This window comes from Camelus bactrianus, chromosome 15, assembly GCF_048773025.1.
Source record: "Camelus bactrianus isolate YW-2024 breed Bactrian camel chromosome 15, ASM4877302v1, whole genome shotgun sequence".
Classification (NCBI taxonomy): Eukaryota; Metazoa; Chordata; class Mammalia; order Artiodactyla; family Camelidae; genus Camelus; species Camelus bactrianus.
Window position 1 is genome coordinate 69,715,121 of NC_133553.1, and position 21,089 is coordinate 69,736,209.

Consider the following 21,089-nt stretch of genomic DNA (forward strand, 5'->3'; position numbering starts at 1 on the left):
AGTCCTACAGCATCCCGGCCAGGTGATGTCCAGAAAGTAAAATGCACAGAAATGTCTCACTGCTGGTGCACGACATCTGCCCCAAACTTGCCCCGAAAGCATGCTGGCAAAGCAATACTCAACTCCCTCACTACAAAAAAAAAAAAAAAGCTAAGAAGGCAAATTTAGGCTCTGCCATTGAAAACCAGCAACCTTCACTGCCAGTATCTCAGCTGGAATGGTCCTGACTTCAAAAAACACTGCGTAGTTATTTTTCAAACATGAAAGACATATATGTATTTCACATACATAATATTATTGTAGGAGTTTTCTTTCCACAATTTCCAGTCGCAACATTAGTACAAGAATGTTTATGTTTCAGCTTTAAAAAAAAAATCAAATATGTTCCAATTTCTTTATTTTGAGCCTTTTGTTATTTTATAAAGAGAGTTATGCTGCATATTATAAACCAACTCTTTGGATTCTGCAAACAAGACCTTTATGACCTCACTATTTCAGAGCAAGCTTTAGTGATGCTTTGAGAGGTGGGGCCTGGGGCACTCACTAACAGCTCTTTAAATACTGACAAAGATGTGCTATTAAGTAATGCAAAGGCTCTAACTCCACATTAACTCAGAAACCAAAGAAATTACACCAAAGACTTACTTTATCATTTTTAAATATTCCTATTATTTGAATATTAAATTTCTTTAAAGATAAGATTTTGTTTTTGAGAAAAACAGTAGCTGTATTCAATTTCCTCTCACCAAGAAAGCAATTTTTATGAAGAATAAAAACCCCTATGGAAATGCAAAAGACGGGGCATTTCTAGCTAAGTGAAAGTGCAGATCTCAACACACACATAAATCCTATCAGAGCTCACTCAAACGAGCTCAGCAAACTCCTGGGCTACCCTGGAACTTAGCTCTTCTGTTCCAAATGTTGGCTGAGCAAAGATCATCACAGAAGGCAGGGAAGGAGAGAAGAGGAAAGTCCACCTGGCGGCCTCCATCTGTTTTCTTCCAGCCACAAGGCGCCCCTAGGGCGGCCCCGCTAACAAGCCTTCCCCATAAGGAGATACTGCATCTGCACTGCCCCTGCCGTCCCCAGGCAGCCGCGATACCCCTCTCCCACTGTTCATCTCCCAGCCTGTGTAATGTATTCTAATGACCTTCTCACTTGGTGGCACCCTCCCCTTGTTCCCAACTGCACACACACACACACACACACACACACACAGCCAGAGCAGCCTTCCCAAAACACAAATTTGATTACATCACTCCCCTGCTTCAAGCCCTTCAGGGGTTCCCTAGTAGAGTCCTAGCCCCACCACTGCCCCTAATTGCCCAGCCTCACTGCAGTACACAGGTCCCCAGGGACCTCAGGGGCCCACTGACCACCTGCTTCTTCCCACTCGCCTCCAGGCTCATTTTCAGTATATGTAAAGGAAGCCTTCCCTGCCTCCAAACCCCATACTTTTAGTTAGGTGCCCCTGCTGTGTTCCTAGAACATTCTACGCTGGGTCAACTTCTGAAACAGCTAAGCTCGCAAGAGAGAAGTACGATTTGCTTACTACAGTGGGTCCATCCCTCTCCCCTACACACTCAGAAGGGCACATGTTATGAATAAGTTAATGAAGGTGTGGGTCTCAAAGGGACAGACAGAGCTGCTATCTCCCGTCCCGAACCCTTCATTCTGTAGAACATCAGAAGCAAAACCAGGAGTTCCTGAGGGTCACTTCTTGCTGACACCTTCACTGCCTCCTGTGTCAGTTCTAGTAAAACCCAAGCTCTTCCAAAGCCCTCCACCCCAGGCCCTCTCCAGTGCCCTCCCCAGCAGGGGCACCAACCACCCTGGACCGCACAGGGCACTCTCCCCGAGTCCCCACCCACAAGCCTCCAGGCCTCTGCCCGGGCTGCTCCTGCCACCTGAGCCGCCCTCTTGATTCATTCTCCTGGCTGACACTTACTCTGTACTCACAACGGAATGTAGAGCCCATTTCTTCCAGGAAGTCCTCTCTGATAATATCCTTTAGGTCTTGGCTGGGCTCCCTCTTCAGCAGCACTGCATGGTGACAAACTGGGTGTTTGCCCGCTCCTTTGAGACCACCTCTTGGGGGCCAGGTGGGAAGGAGTGAGAGATTACAAGAGGGGTGGGAGAAGCAAAAAGCAAAAATCACAGCCCAAGTCCCAAATTGAAGGATTCTTTCTCAGAAAAAAGAATAAAATATTTCACACGTGTGCAATTTGGCTACTATATTTGTGGCCTGTGGACAGCAAGAGCTTGATGTTCTGGTCCAAAACCAAGGTTACATGCAAAGAAATGTATATATTCATATCCAAAGGAAACCAGAGCTGCTCAACAACAGTTTGCAGTTAGAATTGAAAGGAACTTTGATAAAGGCAATCTCTCTCTCTCTCTTCTTTCTTTTCTGGCATCATATAATTTTAGAAGTATTTGCGTGACTAAGAGATGGCTACAGCCCGTGATTCTGCACTGGAGTGTTTGGGGCTGAGGAAGCCCAGATTGCATTCACTGTGTAAATGCAATCACACCAACACAAAGACAGGCGCCCTGGTGGTGGAGCTGATGTTCCAAAGTAGGCAACCATATGCTGTAAGAGAACTCTAAATAGAAAATAACAAATGCAATGTTCTGTACTCAATTTCATTTGCTATATGGGCCATTAACTGATAGTATATCTTGTCTAATGAAACCCCAAAATAAATTGTCAACGTCGATTTTCTCCATCTGACTCTTCTTTGCTAACTTTGGATATCAAACCCTCAGTCCATGTGGAAAGCTCGGGCCTACGCTGCAGCACAGTTACATCCCGTGGAAGAATGTCTATCAAGGGAGAATTAGAGAGTTTCCCTTCAGAAGCTGCTAAGTCTGGTTTTGCACCTGTACGTCATTTGCAACCACGTCATCGTCAAAGGAGTAAGACCTTACATCTGTGGGGCGTAAAGCACTGCGGTGCTTCCGAACCATCAAAGAACACTGAGCTTTGTCAAACAGTCCTGAGGCACTTAAATCACACTTTTTCTGAAAGGCTCCAAAACTCACCCACTTCACCATTCCAGGTACAACAGGGAGGTACCGGAATTAGTAGAGAAAACATGCCCTTGAAGTCTGACAAGGCCCTGCTTGAATCCTGCTACAGCATTTACTAGCCGCTAAACGGACCAATTCCTTAACCCTCTGAGAAGGCTTCCCAATCTGCAAAAGGGGGCTGCCACTGCCCACCTGGGAGGCATGGATGTGAATCCAACACGCAAATAGGGAGGCCGACTGGTAACTGACACAGGCTAGTTTCCCTGGCTAGTTTCCCTCCGCTGCCCTTCTCCCCCTTTAAACTTGCTCTGTTCCCCCTGGTAAGGATCAAGCCCCCGGAACAGACTGCCCGAATCTTCTGTGTATTCCCGGATACATTACTTACCCTTAGGAGGACAGAAAAAGAACTGTCTCCTCCCCAGTCACTATCACTGTTCTTAAGTGTCTGAGTTTTTCTAACTCTATTTTACAGGGAGACTTTTCCAGAACTGTCCAAGCACCATTCCCCAGGTTGGCTCCTCTCCCAGCGCCCATCCCTTCTCACCTCAGATACTCTGTCTGATTGCCTTCTGCTCATGGGAAAGTGAGTCCGGTAAGGTGGGGACTCTCTAGGCCTCCCTCCCTCCCTCACAGGTGAGTGTGACTACTTCTCCCCCCTCCCCACTCCGACTCCAGCTTCTGAGGAGTCTCCCCTCCAGGACCCTGCAGCCTCTGTATCGTCCCAAGATGCGCACACGTGGCCACAACCCTCCCTTCAGATTTATTCCCGGGTGGCCCTCCCCACCCCCCTGCCCCTTAAGGATAAATGGCATTGCTATGGAAATCGCAAATGCCGCTGACTGACACACCAAAGCTGCATGGTCTGGGCTTTCCTCCAACCGAGGCACAGCCCTGTCCCCCGTCAGCCTTAGCCTGCACCTCTCAAGATGAGCTAATCCACATACAAGGCTGTGAACACCAGCTAAGAATGACGACTCCCAACTTGTATCTCTAGTCCGGCTCCTTCACATGAGACCCAGGCTCATAGACCCGAGTGCCTTTTTGAAGTCCTAACTTGGATGACAAATGGCATCTTAAAAATGCCTCATGTCTACCATTTACTCTGGAATTCGATTCCTGGCAGGTACCTCGCAGGCTCCCCATTTTAGTAACAGACCCATGACCCACCTAGGTGTTTGAGGTGACATTCAATTTCCCCTGTTCCCTCAACCCAGCCCTGCCCTGGCATCGTTCCTGTCATGTCCATCGCTAAGCCCATCTCAAGTGTGGTTCTGCAGAGACCGCGGCCGGAACCCCACAAGCTCACAGCAAGTTGCACTGAGTCACAGTCCTCCGAAGGGTGCTCATTGGAAGGGGAGGCATCTCCTGCCGCCGGTCACCTCAGAAGGCACTGGATTCTCACAAGGGAGGCCCAGGAGAAGGGACTCAACGTTCTCCCGTGGTCTGAACTTTGAAGGACCCTAGGTCTGGGGGAGTTCCTAATAAGCATACACACTTGCCAGTGAACAGATGAGGATGGAGGAACCCAGGCAAGGCTGTTCTCACTTCGACCCCTGGGCTCTCGGGAGCCACGGGAAAGGCCTGTGTCCAGGGCACATCCCAGCCATCACAGATCCCAGCCTGCATTTGCCAACCCGGACAGCCTAGACTCCTTCTCCTTGCGACACTTACTTCTGTTCTGTTCCCCCCGAGACTGTGATTGACTCTTTCAGAAAGTCTGGCCTGTCTCAAGCGAGACCAAGTCTGTGAAGGGTGAAGTGTCCACATTTGGACCAGAGCATGAAAGGAGAATCAAGGCCTCATGGCCAGCATGACGGTGGTGGCCAAACCCTTCCCCCGGGTGAGATGAACCAGGGTGGGGGTGAGAATCCAAGGTCCTATGTCGGTCAAAGCATCTCCCTACACGGCTGACTGGGGGTTGGAGACTCACTACCACAAACTAACGACACGGCCGTCAGTGGTGGACGTCAGCTGCAACAGACATGGAGTCAGCTATTTACTACCAACATGGGTTAAAAGTAAATGCCGGTGCAGGGAGGCCTGCACAGCGGCTGAAGCAAACCACAGACCCGGCTCTGAATGCCCACTGGCTGAAGCAGAGAGGAAGCTACGGTCCCCGTTAGCAGTCCCTGTGTCCACCAGATCCAAGTGAGCCAGCTCCTTAGCAGAAGGCCACATTTTCCTGATTCTCAGAGAAACCAGTGTCATAAAGGGAACAAAAGAGTGACATGGATTTTAGACCCACTTCTCCTTTATGAAGGCAAAGTAAAATAAATGGCATGGGAAGGCAAAAGCAAAAGGAAACTGCTTTCTCCAACAGAGCCCCTTGTGGGCTGCTCACCCCCCTCAGCCGGCCATGTCCTCCCCAGTGACCGCTGGCCAGAAAGCCCCGTCAGATTCGTTACACAGCGACGGCCAGGAACCGCGTGCGAGTAAAAGCCAGAATCAAGCAAGGTACTGCATGCTTTGACTTTCCAAGTGAAAATACACATGAAAAACTTCCCTCAGAAACCACCTAAATCAATTCGCATCTCTCTTCCTCAAAACAAACAAACAAGCAAAATTAATAATGGCTCATTTGTCACCAATATAAGGAGGACCAAACAGGCTCTTCCAAGCAAGGATTTTAACAGGTATCAAACACCAGTGCGTGATGTGTTAACAAAGCAAAAATTCCAAAACATTAGAAAATATTAGGATGACTAGGATAATAAGTGGATCAAGGCAGCTGTTAAGTTTTTGCTTTTTAAAGCGATGGAGGCAGCACGAAGTGAAATATAGGTATTTCCGATGCAGGGTGTGCACAACCCACCTTTTCAGACCCAACAGCATGCTCACAGGGTGGTACGAGAGAAAAAGGAAGAGATGAACAAGCAAAAGTTAGAAATACACAACAACCAAAATAATTTTGACAGCATGAATATAAGAATTTATGTGAGTGTGATGAGGCTAGAGACGCGGGGAGACTGAGACCCACCCTCACCTCCTGCTCCGGGGAAGCCAGGGGCCTGAGGGGATCGTCACTGCCATGGGGACCCCAACGTCGTCAGCGCCCCAAACCAAAACTCCGCCTACATGCGCCTAGACAGCTTTTGATCTACAATACTTGGTCGCATTTCAGGCTTGACAGTTTTGCTCACTCCCACCAAGAGCAGCAGGAGAGAATTAGGCTCTGCTCCTGCAACAAAGCATTGTTTTAAAAGTTGGGTGACTATGGAATAAAAGCAACAGTGGAGTAAAAGTGATGGGAGGAGAACGTGTTTGACTGGAGCTCACTGGCTGCGTTATCTCACTGACGTTCAGATGCTGGCCGAGCGCTTCTTGTACCAGAACAGACAGATCCAACAGGAGGGAGGTTTAATGCGCTGCTGTATTTTGATGCCCAGAGCTTTGCCTGGTAGACGAGGTTCTGGGTAAACAATGGTGACTGTGTCAATCACTATGCACTAAGCACACTGTCCTGAAACTAGCTCCTCCGCCAAATACCGAGGACAGACTTCCAAAGGCAAAAACAAGCTGGCAATTTCCGGTGGGTCCGCAGACTCATAGCCAAGCAGTTGCTGAGCAAAAATGTCACCAGAGCCTCCTATGACAAAAGAGGAGGCACTGGCCAGGGGGCTGGAGCAGGGCTCCAGGCTTCCACCGCTCACCCATCAGTCTGTCCAGGGGGAGAAGGTGGTCCCTGCTGATGCTGCAGCGCTGTGCACACGCGCAGCCCCACCTTAGTTCATCACCAATGTACCTCTCTCGCCTAACGCCTGGGGGCTCAGAAGGAGGTGACAGGTGAGGTGGACAGAGCCAGCCTGGTAGTGGCCTGGTGCTGGCAGCTGTGCCCTCAGCAGTGCCCAGGACCATAAACGTGACACCTCATCCCCAAGGAGCAGAAGGGAGTTAGGTGTGTAGATCACAGAGCCCTGCGAGGACAAGTACACATCATGGCCACAACATGTCTCGCCATTTCCTTAAGCCATAGAGGCATGTCCGGGGAGGAACTGAAAATTCATCCAGAGATCGCCAGGCACCACACGCAGGTGGGACTCGGGTCCCCTGTGCCTTTCACTCGCAGGGCTGGCTGGGACTTTCTTTTTGTCAATTCTCTGGTGTCTTCTCCTCCAACTTACCAAAACCCAGAAAGTATGGTCTGACCTTGGATAAGTCCAAGAATTACGGAGCCTCGACTCTACAGCGGGCCCGGTAGGATGTGCAAGGACCACCAACTGTCACCTATGAGACCGCTTTGCGTGCTTTCCAGCGCAGGGAGAGCAGACTCAGGGCCCGAAGCCCGAGGCCGGAGGACACAGCTTCCCTCGCTCTCCGCAGCAAAGGGGGACCACCTCTCAGCAGAGGCATCTCACCCTCTTCTGCCCGAGGGACGGCACGATGGCCACACAGTGAAGCAGAGCAGAGGGTGGCGGAGGGGGCACATGGCCCAGAAGAACTCGTCTGCAATTCCGTGGCAAAGTGGGGCCAGTGACCTAATCACAGGGACAAAGTGAGAACGAACTTTTCCATACTCTGTCCCATACTCCGTGACACGCCTTCCCCTGAGTAAGGAGCTCCTTCGGAAATCCCTGGCGGTGTTTCTGATGTCCTACCTGGCATGCTGGCTGTTGGGCAGGAAGAACAGCCTGGGAGGCAGGAGACACAGTCTCCAGCCCCAGCTCAGCTAGTGCCTCGATCTGCTACGTCTCGTGATTCAGCCCCTCACCTATACATCAAATGGACGAGACTGTCCCAGGACAACGGGAATGCAATGAGAGTCACACAAAGAAAGTTTTCCAGTTGCCACATTTAAAAAAGTAGAAAAACAAACACTTTAAAGTGATTCTAAGAATAGATCTAGTTTAATGTAATATGTATTATAGTATCATTTTGACATGTAGTAAATATAGGAATTATCAAGATAGTTTACATTCTTTTTTCTAGACAAGTCTCAGTGTCTGATGTCCATTTGACCTTCTGCACGTCTCAGCTTAGAGCAGCCTCCTCCCCAGCACTCCCAGCCTCTTTGGCTGTGGCTACCCTATTGGACAGCAACTCCAGGGGTCCCACCAGGGGTCTTGGTTGGAAAGGGGGAGTAAGTATCCAAACTAACCCTAAATGGATCTCTCTGAACTAAAGATGAATTCATTTTTAAAACTATGAAAACCGTCAGGCTGCATCTCCCTCCCCCCTTGGCTGCAAGACAGCTCCCCTTCTTGCTGATCCCTTTCTGGACGTAGGAAAGCAACCCAGGCACACAGCCAGGGTGGCCGGGACTCCACGTAGGCTTACCTGCTGTCTGTGTCCAGTCCCACCAAGTCCTTCTAAAATGAGATGCAGAGGAGGGGGATCTTGTCCCCAAAATTGTTGGCAGCCCTGTCCAGGTGCTCGGACTCGAGCACGATGAAGAGAGACTCGATGACGTCCTTGATCCTCTTCTCCACCGTCCCACAGTCCTCGTAGCTGGGGTACAAGGCCACATCAGTGCGCAGCTGCTCGGCGAGCTCGCCCTTCAGCACAAAGACGAAGAGCCACGAATCGTCCTGCGTGTTGCCACACATCTCTTCTGCACAGGGAGCTCCTCGATCTGCAGCCAGTCCTTGGCCAAGCGGTCAGTGATGGTGACGAGACCCATGACCCTTCGGTGGGTCTTGAAGTCTACCCACTCGTTCTTGTGTGGGTAGTGGTACCTGCAGTGGATACAGAATGACTGCTGGAAGCCGCACAGCCTGACCTGGCTCACTGAGGATATCTGTTTATAGATGCATAAGAGATTCTCCTCCAAGATATACCCCATGTGCTGGACCACCATGTGGAGAGTCTGGTGGTCCTCAGCACACTGCATGTCGTCAGCAATGCTCATGTTGCAGGCTCTGCCAAGAGGGGAGAGGAGACTGCGGTACACGCTATGCTGTGGGCTGCAGGCCCCTCTGGGATGCGGTGACCTGTGTGTACCAGCCAGAAGGCAAGGGAAGCCCAAGCAAACCTGGGGGTGCAGTCTGTCCTCAGAGTCTGTGCATGGCTACCATGGCTAGGATCACATTATCCTTCCTGTTCTTGGTCTAGGCTTCCAGCCCCTGCAGAAAAGGGTCATTTCTTGTTTTCTGTTTCCAACGTCTAGCCAGGCCCTGATGCTCAAAAATGCTGAATAAATGAATGAACAAAGGAACTGCTTCCACACCCCTCAGCAGAATATAATGAAAAGAACCACAGTGGGATCAAAAGATCTGGATTTCAACTCCAATTTACTTGAACTCCTATGCTGCAAAATAATGGATAAGAAAACTCGCCCTGGGGAGGAGGGTACAGTTCAGGGGTAGAGCACATACTTAGCATGCATGAGGTCCTGGGTTCAATCCCAAGTATCTCCAATAAAAAAATGAAACAAAAAATAAACTTAATTACCCCATAAAAATTAATTAAAAATTAAAAAGAAAATCATTGCAATTAACACAACATTCTAAACTTGACTACACTTCAATTAAAAACAAAACAAAACAAAACAAAACAAAACAAAAAACAAACCTTGCTTTACAAGAATATATCTAGATCAAGGCAGATTGCAAATGTAAAATGCCTAGGGTACAATCTGTATAAAAATTGGAGGACTGTACACATGTACTATCCCTCCTTTATGAGCTATATTTCCTTTGCGGGGGGTTATAACCTCTCAGAGCTACATTTCTCAGATTAAAAAAAAAGAAAACGTTAGCTGATTTTCAGTACTGCTGAAGAATCAGATAACCCTGTGATAGCATCTGACCCACAGAGGTTACTCAATAAATGTTTGTTGAATGAATGAATAAACACTCAAGTAATGCTGCCCCTGCCACAGATCATCACAATGGTACTGCCTGGAAATCCTTAGCCCACGTTCCACCCGACTCTACACTAACCATGTGGGTGACCTGGGCAGGCCTGTGTGCTACTCTAAACCCCAGTTTATTCACAAATAGAAATGGTAGTAATAACACAAACCTCAAAGGGTTAGTGAGTCAATAATGAATTGTACCCCAACCTTGCAAGATGGAAACATTAAGGAAAATTGGGCAAAGAGTACATAGGCTGTCTCCGTATCAGCTCTTACAACTGCATGGGAATCTTCACTACATCTCAAGATAAAAAGTCTAATTTTTTAAAGAGGCTATTGAGATTAAATGAGCTCACTGTCTTAAATAAGGAACACACAGTACAAATAGGACAATGCGCAGCCTATGATATACACTCAGTAAACATTCCCACTGAACCTACTGGTCCCTCCAACTCCAGAGCACAAGGATGGTTCCTCATGGCCAGAAGCCACTGCACCTGAAGCTAACAGAGATAATTGTCCCCACTTCCAAGAGCCCCTGCCACCGCCCTAGGTCTAATGTTGTATTTGTAACTTTGTTTTCTTTTTCTTAAATATGAACCCCCAATTGCATAGCCTTCAGGTCACCAAAACCTGACCACGGAAATCATGACAGCAGCCCTCCCCAGTGAAACAATAAAATTAAAAGCCATATCCACAAGAACTCTGTGTAATTTTAATGGCAGGAACTTCATCCTTGACTGAGAGGAAGAGGACTGGGGAGGAGGGGGCAATCTGGGGCACACAGACCCAGGCGCCACCTTTCACATGATGGACTTTAGACTCAACCGTCACCCTCCAGGAACTTCAAAATACACATCGACAGCATGCTATGGACACGGTTATTTTTTTTTTTTAAAGAAATCCCTGACTCCCTAACAGGTCATGTTTCTACTGAGAAACTAATGACTTCTGTGTATATTGTTTCATGAAAACCCTAAAATAATAACATTCCAACTTGACACATGAAGAAACGGAGGAAAAGAGAGGTTTATCACATTGTGCAAGATTAGAGAGAGGCCACGTCAGAGGCTGTATTTAAACCAAAGCCCCTGCTCCAGCGCTTATACCAATAAGTTTGACATACTGACCCTCTCCTGCCCCTTCCCTGAAATAAATCTCTGAAGTCTTTTCTGCACCACTTGGAAAGAACCAAAATCATATCAACTTTCCACAAATAGCTGTGTCACCCCTTGGAGGACGTATCAAAATCTGAAGAGTGAGGGTGGGGGAGGGATTTGTGTTCTTGGTTTCTCCAAAGGAGACATGGGTTTAAAAGAAACCAAAAAGCACTTATCTAGTCCAAGCTCTCACGTGCAGAGAAGGAAATGGAGTCTCAGAAGAGATGAGGAAAGGGACTTATTAACAAATATTGCCTCAGTGCAGCACCAAGCCAGCCCTGAGCGCTGCTGGGGGAGGATCTGGGAGGCCCAGGAGAATGAGTGTTAGAAAAAAGGAAGCCCTGTCTCTACACTGCCATACCATGAAGTTCCATCAAATGATCCTCTACAGGTGCAGCCAACATTAAGGTGGGATAAGCATAGGTTACAGAAACCCAGAAGTCTAAATCGTACTGGAAATTCCAAACTTTACTATTTTTTTTCCCAGTTGAAGCATGAGCTCAGCGGGAGCTCCGTGCCAGGCACTACACGAGGCCTGGAGTTCTCCCAAATACAGATCTCTATGAACACATGTGCAAACCACATGCAGGCCCACCAGAAGAAAAACACCTACAGATAAGTTGGAATTAATGAAAGTGAAGGCAGCCAACCAGCATATATTACTAGCAAAAAGGATGCTGCTAGAAATACTCATGGACATAGCAACCTGTGGTCAGCAGGTGGGAAAGGGGGGAGGGACAGATTAGGAGTTTAGGATTAACAGATACACATAACTATATATAAAATAAATAAATGACAAGGATCTACTGTATAACACAGGGAACTATATTCAATTTTTTGTAATGAGTTGTACTAAAAACACTCTGAAAATTATATGTGTACATATGCATAAATATAACTGAATCACTGCTGTACTCCTGAAACAAACATTGTAAATTGACTACACTTCAATAAAAAATAAGAATTTAATAAACAAATAAATAAATAAAAATAAAAGCAACACCATTAAAAAAATTAAAAGAACTCTGTAATCTCCTTAGCTGTAGGAGGGAGAGAACACTGGTTGCAAGCACCAAGTCCACTGGATCACTCCAGCACTGGCTGTCACTCTTTCTGACATTCAGGGAGGCACTTGGCTTCACTGAGGTTAGTTTTCTCTTCTGTGAAAATCTACAGTCACAACTAATGATGTATATAATCTCATCATTCACAGACCCAACAATTAGTAAGGACTTCCCATGGGCCACGCTCTACAGAGATAAAAAGATAGGGTCCCAGATATACTCATGGATAGAAAAAGTTTATGTCATAAAGACATTAATTCTCCCCATTCTAATATATAGATTCAATGCAATTCTGATTAGAATTCCCCCTAGATTTTTCACGGAATGTAACAAGTTAATATATGCTCAGGAACAGCCAAGAAACTTCTTTAGAACTGGGGAGGGTTGGATGGGTCATTCATTTCCACAGCTCTTTTTGAAGCAATGAAAACATTCTGGAATAATGATGGTTTCACCACTGTGAATATGCTAAAAGCTGCCAAATTGTACCATTTAAATGGGTGGACTTCATGGTGTGTGAACAAAATTGCAATGAAACTGTTATATGAAAAAAAATATTTCCTGACAACTATTTTTCCCTCTATACTAGTAGTATGCCCCACATTTTAAGAAAAACAAAAAACCAAAACCGAACAAAAATTTTCCAAGAGATCTTTAAGACTGCAATATTCTTGGGTCTCCAATGCCTCTGGTCGTGCTGCTCCTGTTAACATACAGTAGTTGAGCTGGGCTAGTTAGGGACTGTGACTATCTTTTCAAAATTGACAGTCATATGTTTCACCCAAGGAGGGGAGAGGATGGAGGATGTCTCATCCCTCATGCACTCAGCTCATTTTTAACTGAACCAAGCCCTGCTTACAACACTGTAATACCTCTTGCTATAAAAACACATGACATTGGAGTTTAGAAGCAAGATGGAGGAGTGGAAGAATGCTCGTAGCTCACTCTCTCCAACAAATACACCAAAACTCACATCTACAGATCCACTCAGCCAACCAGAGCACCTGCTGAATGCAGACAGAACATCACCTTCTTCGAAAGACAAAGAAGTGAAAAAATCTGTTTTATTCCTGCATAGGCTTTAGGTAGATAAATAAATACACTCCTTAAGGACCACAATAGATAACTGATACTCCTTAAGTCACAGTGCCAGAGAGGTATGAGCAATATGAAGAAGCAGAGGAACCACTACCAATTAAAAGAGCAAGAGAAATCCCCTGAAAGCACAATCAAGGAAATAGACATTGATGGCCTACTAGATCAAGATTTCAAAGAAAGAAGTGATCAAAGTACTGAAGGAACAAAAAGAGATAGTGTTTAGAGATATAAAATATGTCAAAAACGTAATAGAAACTATAAAGAGAACCAAGTATATTTGGTAAACTCATTGGCTGAAATGAGAAGTGATCTAAAAGCTGTACATAGCAGGCTAGATAATGCAGAGGAACGAATAAGTGACCTAGAAGACAGAACAACAGAAACCACCCAATCAGAACAGCTGAGAGAAAAACAAATAAAAAACAATGGAAACAATAAAGGGACATATGGGATAATACAAAGCACACTAATCTATGCATAATAGAGTTTCCAGAAGGGGAAGAAAGAACAAACGGGATTGAAAAGGTATTTGAAGAAATCATGACTGAAAACTTCCCAAACCTAAAGAAGGAATCAGATATCTAAATACAGGAGGCTCAGAGGGTCCCAAACAGGAAGAACCCGAACAGACTCACACCAAGACACATCCTAATCAAGATGGCCAGAGTCAAGGATAAAGAAATGATCCTAAAGGCAGCAAGAGAAAAAACAAATGTGAGTTATAAGGGAACCTCCATAAGGCTCTCAGTTGATTTCTCTACACAAACACTACAGGCCAGAAGGGAGTGTCAAGATATTTTCAAAGTCCTGAATGAAAAAATATGCAGCCTAGGATACTCTATCCAGCAAGGCTATCCTTTAGAATAGAAGGAGAGATAAAGAACTTCACAGATGATCAAAAACTAAGAGTTTAACCACACTAAACCCACGCTAAAAGAAATATTGACAGGTCTACTCTAAATAGAAAAGAAGCAGGATGCTACAGAAATGAGAAACTCACAACTGGAAAGGAGATGACTGCCATGAATTACAAATAGAATAAATACAAAATTGTAAAAGAAGACATCTAAATCATTAAGAGTGGGAGAGGGAAGCAAGAAAACATACAGTATTTTGTTTTTCTTTCTTCTTTAAAAAAATATGTGTTCTTGGTAGGATGGGTTTGAGCTAATATTACTATCTGTTTAGTACAAACATTTACAGTAATAAGTTAATAGACTTACAAAAAAGGGTAACCACAAGCCAAAAGCTTACAAGTGAGTCAAACAAACTAAATGAAATCCAAGATAATACACAGGAAACTTACCAAATCACAAAAGGAAGAAGAAAGGAACAAAGAGAAAATGCTAAATCAAATGCAAAAATAAGTTAAAAATGGCAATAAATACTCACCTATCATTAATTACTGTAAATGTTAATGGACTAAATGCTCCAGTCAAACGACGTAGTGTGGCAGACTGTATAATAAAGCAAGAATCTTCAATATGCTGCATATAAGAGACACACTTTTGGGAGAAGGACACATATAGATTAAGAGTGAAAGGATGGAAAGGATATTCCATGCAAATGGAAAAGCCAAAAAAAGCAGGTGTTGCAGTACTGATTTCAGACAAAATAGACTTTAAAACAAAGGCCATAAAGAAAGATAAAAAGGACATATTATAATGATTAAAGGAGTAATACAAGATGACATTACAATCATTAATATATATGCACCCAACAGAGAAGTACCTAAGTACATAAAACAACTACTAACAGAGATAAAGGAGGAAATTGATGGGAATACAATCATTGTTGGAATATTTTAACACCACATTAACATCACTAGACAGATCTTCCAGACATAAAATAAAGAAGGCAACAGAGAAATTAAATGATACAATAGAAAAATTAGATTTGGTGGGTATTTTCAGAGTATTGCATTCCCCAAAATTAGGATATTCATTCTTTTCAAGTTCACATGGAACATTTTCTAGGATTCATCATGTACTTGGGCACAAAAGAAGCCTCAATGATTTTAAGAAATTATCTCAAGCATCTTTACTGACCACAATGCCATTGAAACTATAAATCAACTACAGAGAAACAAAGAAGAAAAAGAGGAAAGCATGGAAATTAAACAACATGCTATTAAAAAACCAATGGATCACTGAGGAAATCAAAGTTGAAATTAAAAAATACCTTGAGACAAATGAAAATGAAAACACAACCACACAAAACTTATGGGACGCAGCAATGTCAATGCTAAGAGGGAAATTTACAGCAATACAGGCCTTCCTTAAAAAAGAAGAACAATCTCAAATAAACAATATAATCCACCAGCTAAAAGGACTAGAAAAAGAAGACCAAAAACACCCAAAAGTCAGCAGAAGGAAGGAAATAATAAAACTCAGGGAGAAAATAAATAAAATAGAGATTAAAAAATAGAAAAGAATCAATCAAACCAAAGGCTGGTTTTTTGAAAGAGTAAATAAAATTGACAAACCTCTGGCCAAACTTACAAAGAAGAAAAAAGAGAGAGCACAAATAAGCAAAATAAGAAAGGAAAATGGAAAAATTACAACCAATAAACATGGAAATACAGAGTATCATACGAGAATATTATGAAAAACTGTGTGGAACCAAAATGGATAACCTACAGGAGATGGACAAGTTTCTGGAAACATACAGTCCACCAAGACTGAATCAAAAGAGACTAACCACTTGAACAAACTGATCACTAGAAATGAAATTGAATTAACAATAAAAAACCTCCCTACAAATAAATGTCCAGGACCGGACAGCTTCACAATGGAATTCTACCAAACATACAAAGAGGAACTAATACCAGTCCTCCTCAAACTCTTTCAGAAGACTGAACAAGAGGGAGTATTCCCAAACTCATTCTATAAAGCCACCATCACCCTGATACCAAAACCAGCAATGCCACCACCAAAAATAAAATAGAATTACAGACCATTATCACTGATTAACATAGATGCAAAAATCCATACCAAAATACTAGCAAATAAAATCCAACAGCACATTAAGAAGAGTACACATCATGATCAAGTGGGGTTCATCCCAGGGACAAAAGGATGGTTCAGCATACATAAATCAATCAATGTAATACTCACATCAACAAAAGAAAGGAAAAAGAAATGATCTTCTCAATAGATGCAGAAAAAGCTTTTGATAAAATTCAACACCTATTTATGATAAAAACTCTCACCATTGTGGGTATAGAGGGAACATATCTCAACATAGTAAAAGCTACAGCCACCATAGTACTCAACAGTGAATAGCCCAAAATCTTCCCACTAAAATCTGGGACAAGACAAGGCTGGCCACTATCACCACTCCTATTCAATATAGTCTTGGAAGTCCTAGCCACAGCAATCAGGCAAGAGAGAGAAATAAAATGGGCCCAGATTGGAAAAGAAGAGGTAAAAGTGTCACTGTACGCATATGACATGATACCACATATAGAAAACCCTAAAAGGTCCACACAAAAACTACTCAAAATAATCGAAGAATTCAGCAAGGTAGCAGGTTACAAGATTAACATTCAAACATCAGTTGCATTTCTTTACACTAATGGTGAATCAACAGAAAAAGAAAGTAAAGAAACAATTCCCTTTAAAATGGCAACCAAATTAATAAGCTATCAAAAGTAAATCTAACTAAGGAGGTGAAAGGCTTATACATGGAAAATTATACAAACACTGATTAAGGAAATTAAAGAAGACTTAAAAAAATGGAAAAAAATCCCATGCTCGTGGAGTAGAAGAATCAATATTGTTAAAATGGTTACCCTACTCAAAGCAATCTACAGATTTAATGCAATCCCTATTAAATTACCCAGGACATATTTCACAGAACTACAAAAAATCATAATAAAATTTATATGGAAGCACAAAAGACCTAGAATTGACAAATCATTACTGAAGGAAAAGAAAGAAGCTGGAGAAATAACCCTCCCAGATTTCAGACAATACTTTACAGTTACAGTAATCAAAATAGCATGATATTGGTACAAAAACAGACATATGAACCAATGGAACAGAATAGAAAGCCCAGAAATGAACCCACAAGCTTTTCATTAACTAATCTTTGACAAAGGAGGCAAGAACATATAATGAAACAAAGACAGGCTCTTCAGCAAATGGTGTTGGGAAAACTGGACAGCAGCATGTAAAGCAACGAAGCTAGAACACTCCGTTACACCATACACAAAAATAAACTCAAAATGGATCAAAGACTTAAACATAAGACAAGATACAGTAAACCTCCTAGAAGAAAACCTAGGCAAAACATTATCTCTCATACATCTCAAAATGTTCTCCTAGGGCAGTCTACCCAAGCAATAGAAATAAAACAAGAATAAACAAATGGGACCTAAGTAAACTTACAAGCTCTTGCACAGCAAGGGAAACCATAAGCAAAACAAAACAACAACCTACAGAATGGGAGAAAAGTTTTGCAAAAGATGAAACTGACAAAACTTGATCTCCAGAACATATAAGCAGCTCATATGACTTAATATGAGAAAAACAAACAATCCCATCCGAAAATGGGCAGAAGACCTAAACAAGCAATTCTCCAAAGAAGAAATACAAGTGATCAATAGACACATGAAAAAATGCTCAATATCACTAATTATCAGAGATTTGCAAATCAAAACTGCAGTGAGGTATCACCACACACCAGTCAGTATGGCTATCATTCAAAGGTCCACAAATGACAAATGCTGGAGAGTCTGTGGAGAAAAAGGAACCCTCTTACACTGCTGGTGGGAATACAGTTTGGTGCAGCCACTGTGGAAAACAGTATGGAGATTTCTCAAAAGACTAGGAACTGACTTACCATATGACCCAGGAATCCCATTCTTGGGTATATATCCAGAAGGAACCTGACATCAAAAAGACACCTGCACCCCAATGTTCACGGCAGCACTCTTTACAATAGCCAAGACATGGAAACAGCATAAATGTCCATAGAAAGATGACCGGACAAAGAAGTGATATACCTATACGACGGTGTACTATTCAGACATGAAAATGACAATATAATGCCATTTGCAGCAACATGGATGTCCCTTGATAATGTCATTCTAAATGAAGTAAGCCAGAAAGAGAAAGAAAAATATCATATGTTGCTCATATGTGGAATCTTAAAAAAACAAAAAACAAATAAACTTAAATGTAAAACAGAAACAGACTCACAGACATAGAATACAAACTTGTCATTGCCAGGGGAGAGGAGGGTGGGAAGAGACAGACTGGGAGTTCAAATTTTGTACATACTGACAGGTATATATAGAATAGGTAAACAAGTTTATACTGCATACCACATGGAAATATATACAAGTTCTTGTGGTAGCTCATGGTGGAAAAGGATGTGACAATGAATAAGTGTATGATTGAAAAATTGTGCTCTACACTTGAAATTGACACAACATTGTAAACTGAGTATAACTCAATAAAAAAATAAAATAAAAAGAATTAAAAAAAAAAAAAGAAACAGTTGTCCTGGGGTCCCCTACTCCTCCCAATGCCAGAACCCTAGGCTGGGGAACCTGATGCTGGGCTTATAATTCCCACTTCTGTTGGAGGTTCGTTGTGACTTATTCTTCACCTTGTGAGTTGCCAACAGTGAGGGATATGGGGTCCACCTATATCATGAGAATGCCCCTCGTACCATCCTGCTGTGGTTCCATCTCTGTGTTTCCACTGAAGATCTTTTGCTAGGATCCAGTCTTTTTTTTTTTGATACTTGTTTAGCAGTCAGTTGTGGTTTCACTGTAGTCATGAGGAGAGGCAAATAGTGGAAGCCTATCATCTGGCTTTCAGCAGAGTCACTGCAGACCAGAAGGAACAGCCATGATATATTTAAAGTACTCAAAGGAAAAAACCTGGAATCTAGGCCACCTACTCAGCAAAGTTATTAATCAGAATTGAAAGAGAATTAAAAAGCATCTCAGATGAGCAAAAACTAAGAGTTCATCATTCCTAAACTGACGTTACAAGAAGTATTAAAAAGGTTTCATTATGTGAAAAAGAACAAGAAGTAAGAACTTATGTGAAGGGGGAAATCCCACTTTAAAGGCAAAAATGGAACAATGGCTGTGAATCAAACACTTAAACAAGCTACTACAAACACTAAAAGACAAAATTTGTAAAAACTATACTTACAATAAACACTTATAGGATGCATATGAAGATGTAAACAATACAATCTAAAAAGGAGTGGAGAAGGAGTAAAAGAGGAGATCTTTTTTGAACTTATATTACCTTAAATGACAATCACTTTAAAACAATCAGATATTGTAACAAAGCAACTTATATGAACCTCATGGTGTCCATAAATCAAAAACCTACATTAGATATGCAAAAACAAGTGAGAAGCACAAGTGTAACAATAAAAATCAACTACCCATAAGGGAAGAGTATGAAAGAAGGACAGAGAAGAACTACAAAAACATGTAGCGAGGTGGCAGGATACAACATTAACATGCACAAATCAGTTGCATTTTTTTACACTAACAATGAAATAGTAAGAAAAGAAAGTAAAGAAACAATCCCCTTTAAAATCACAACCAATAAATGATAAAATACTTACGAATAAATCTGACCAAGCAGGTGAAAGACTTATACATTGAGAACTACAAAATACTGATTAAAGAAATTAAAGATGACTTAAAGAAATGGAAAGAAATACTATGCTCTTGGATTGGAAGAATCAATATTGTTAAAATGGCCGTACTGTTCAAGGCAATCAACGGATTTAATGCAATCCCTACCAAGTTACCCAGGACATTTTTCACAGAACTAGAACAAATAATCCTAAAATTCCTATGGACTCATAAAGACCCAAAATTGCCAAATCAATATTGAAGAAATAGAATAAAGCTGGAAGAATGACCTTCCACAACTTCAGATGAATCTACAGAGATACAATAATCAAACAGTGTGGTACTGGCATGAAACCAGACATATAGATCAATGGAACAGAACACAGAGCCCAGAAATAAACACAGACCTACAGTAAATTAGTCTTCAGCACAGGAGGCAAGCACACACACTGTAGTAAAGACAGTCTCTTCTGCAAATGTTGCAGGGAAAACTGGACAGCTGCATGCAAATCAATGATGTTAGGACACTCCCCCACACCACACACAAAAACAAATTCAAAATGGCTTAAAGACTTAAATATAAGACAAGACACTACAAACCTCTTAGAAGAAAACATAAGCAAACCATTCTCTCACATTCTTCTCAGCAATGTTCTCCTAGGGCACTCTACTCAAGCAATGCAAATAAAAGCAAAAAATAAACAAATGGGATCCAACTGAACTTACAGGCTTTTGCACAGCAAATGAATCCTTAAGCAAACAAAACGGCAACCTAAGGGGTGGGAGAAAATATCTGCCAATGATGCGACTGACAAAGGCCTAATTTCCTGAGTATATACACAGCTCATACAAGTTCATAACACAAAACAAGCAACCCAATACAAAAATGGGCAGAAGATATAAACAAGCTATTCTCCAATGAAGATATAAGGCCAATGGGCACATGAAAAAATGCTCAATACTTCTCATTATCAGAGAAATGCAAATCAACACTACAATGAGGTACAACCTCACACCAGTCAGAATGGCCATCATGAATGAGAAATGCTGGAGAGGTTGTGGAGAAAAAGGAAGCCTCCTACACTGTCACTGGGAAATGTAGTTTGGTATAGTCATTATGGAAAACATTATGGAAATGCCTCAAAAAACTAAAAATAGACTTACCCTATGAACCAGCAATCCCACTTCTGGGAATATATCCAGAGGGAACTCCAATTCGAAAAGGGACCTGTACTCTAATATTCACAGCACCACTATATACAACAGGCAAGACATAGAAGCATCCTATAATGTAGCAACAGATGACAGGATAAAGAATTTGTGGTATA

At 42.7% G+C, this 21,089-nt stretch overlaps 1 protein-coding gene across 1 annotated transcript in view; it reads right to left on the reverse strand.

The window, feature by feature from the left end:
• LOC141573358 (trafficking protein particle complex subunit 9-like) overlaps positions 1–13,881 on the reverse strand; it is a 63,382-nt gene extending 49,501 nt beyond the window's left edge. Inside the window, exon 1 of the mRNA XM_074341436.1 lies at positions 8,308–13,881. Coding sequence (XP_074197537.1) covers positions 8,340–8,576 — 237 coding nt within the window. The 5' untranslated portion in view covers positions 8,577–13,881 and the 3' untranslated portion in view covers positions 8,308–8,339. The remainder of the gene's footprint in view (positions 1–8,307) is intronic.
• Between the last annotated feature and the right edge of the window lie 7,208 nt (positions 13,882–21,089).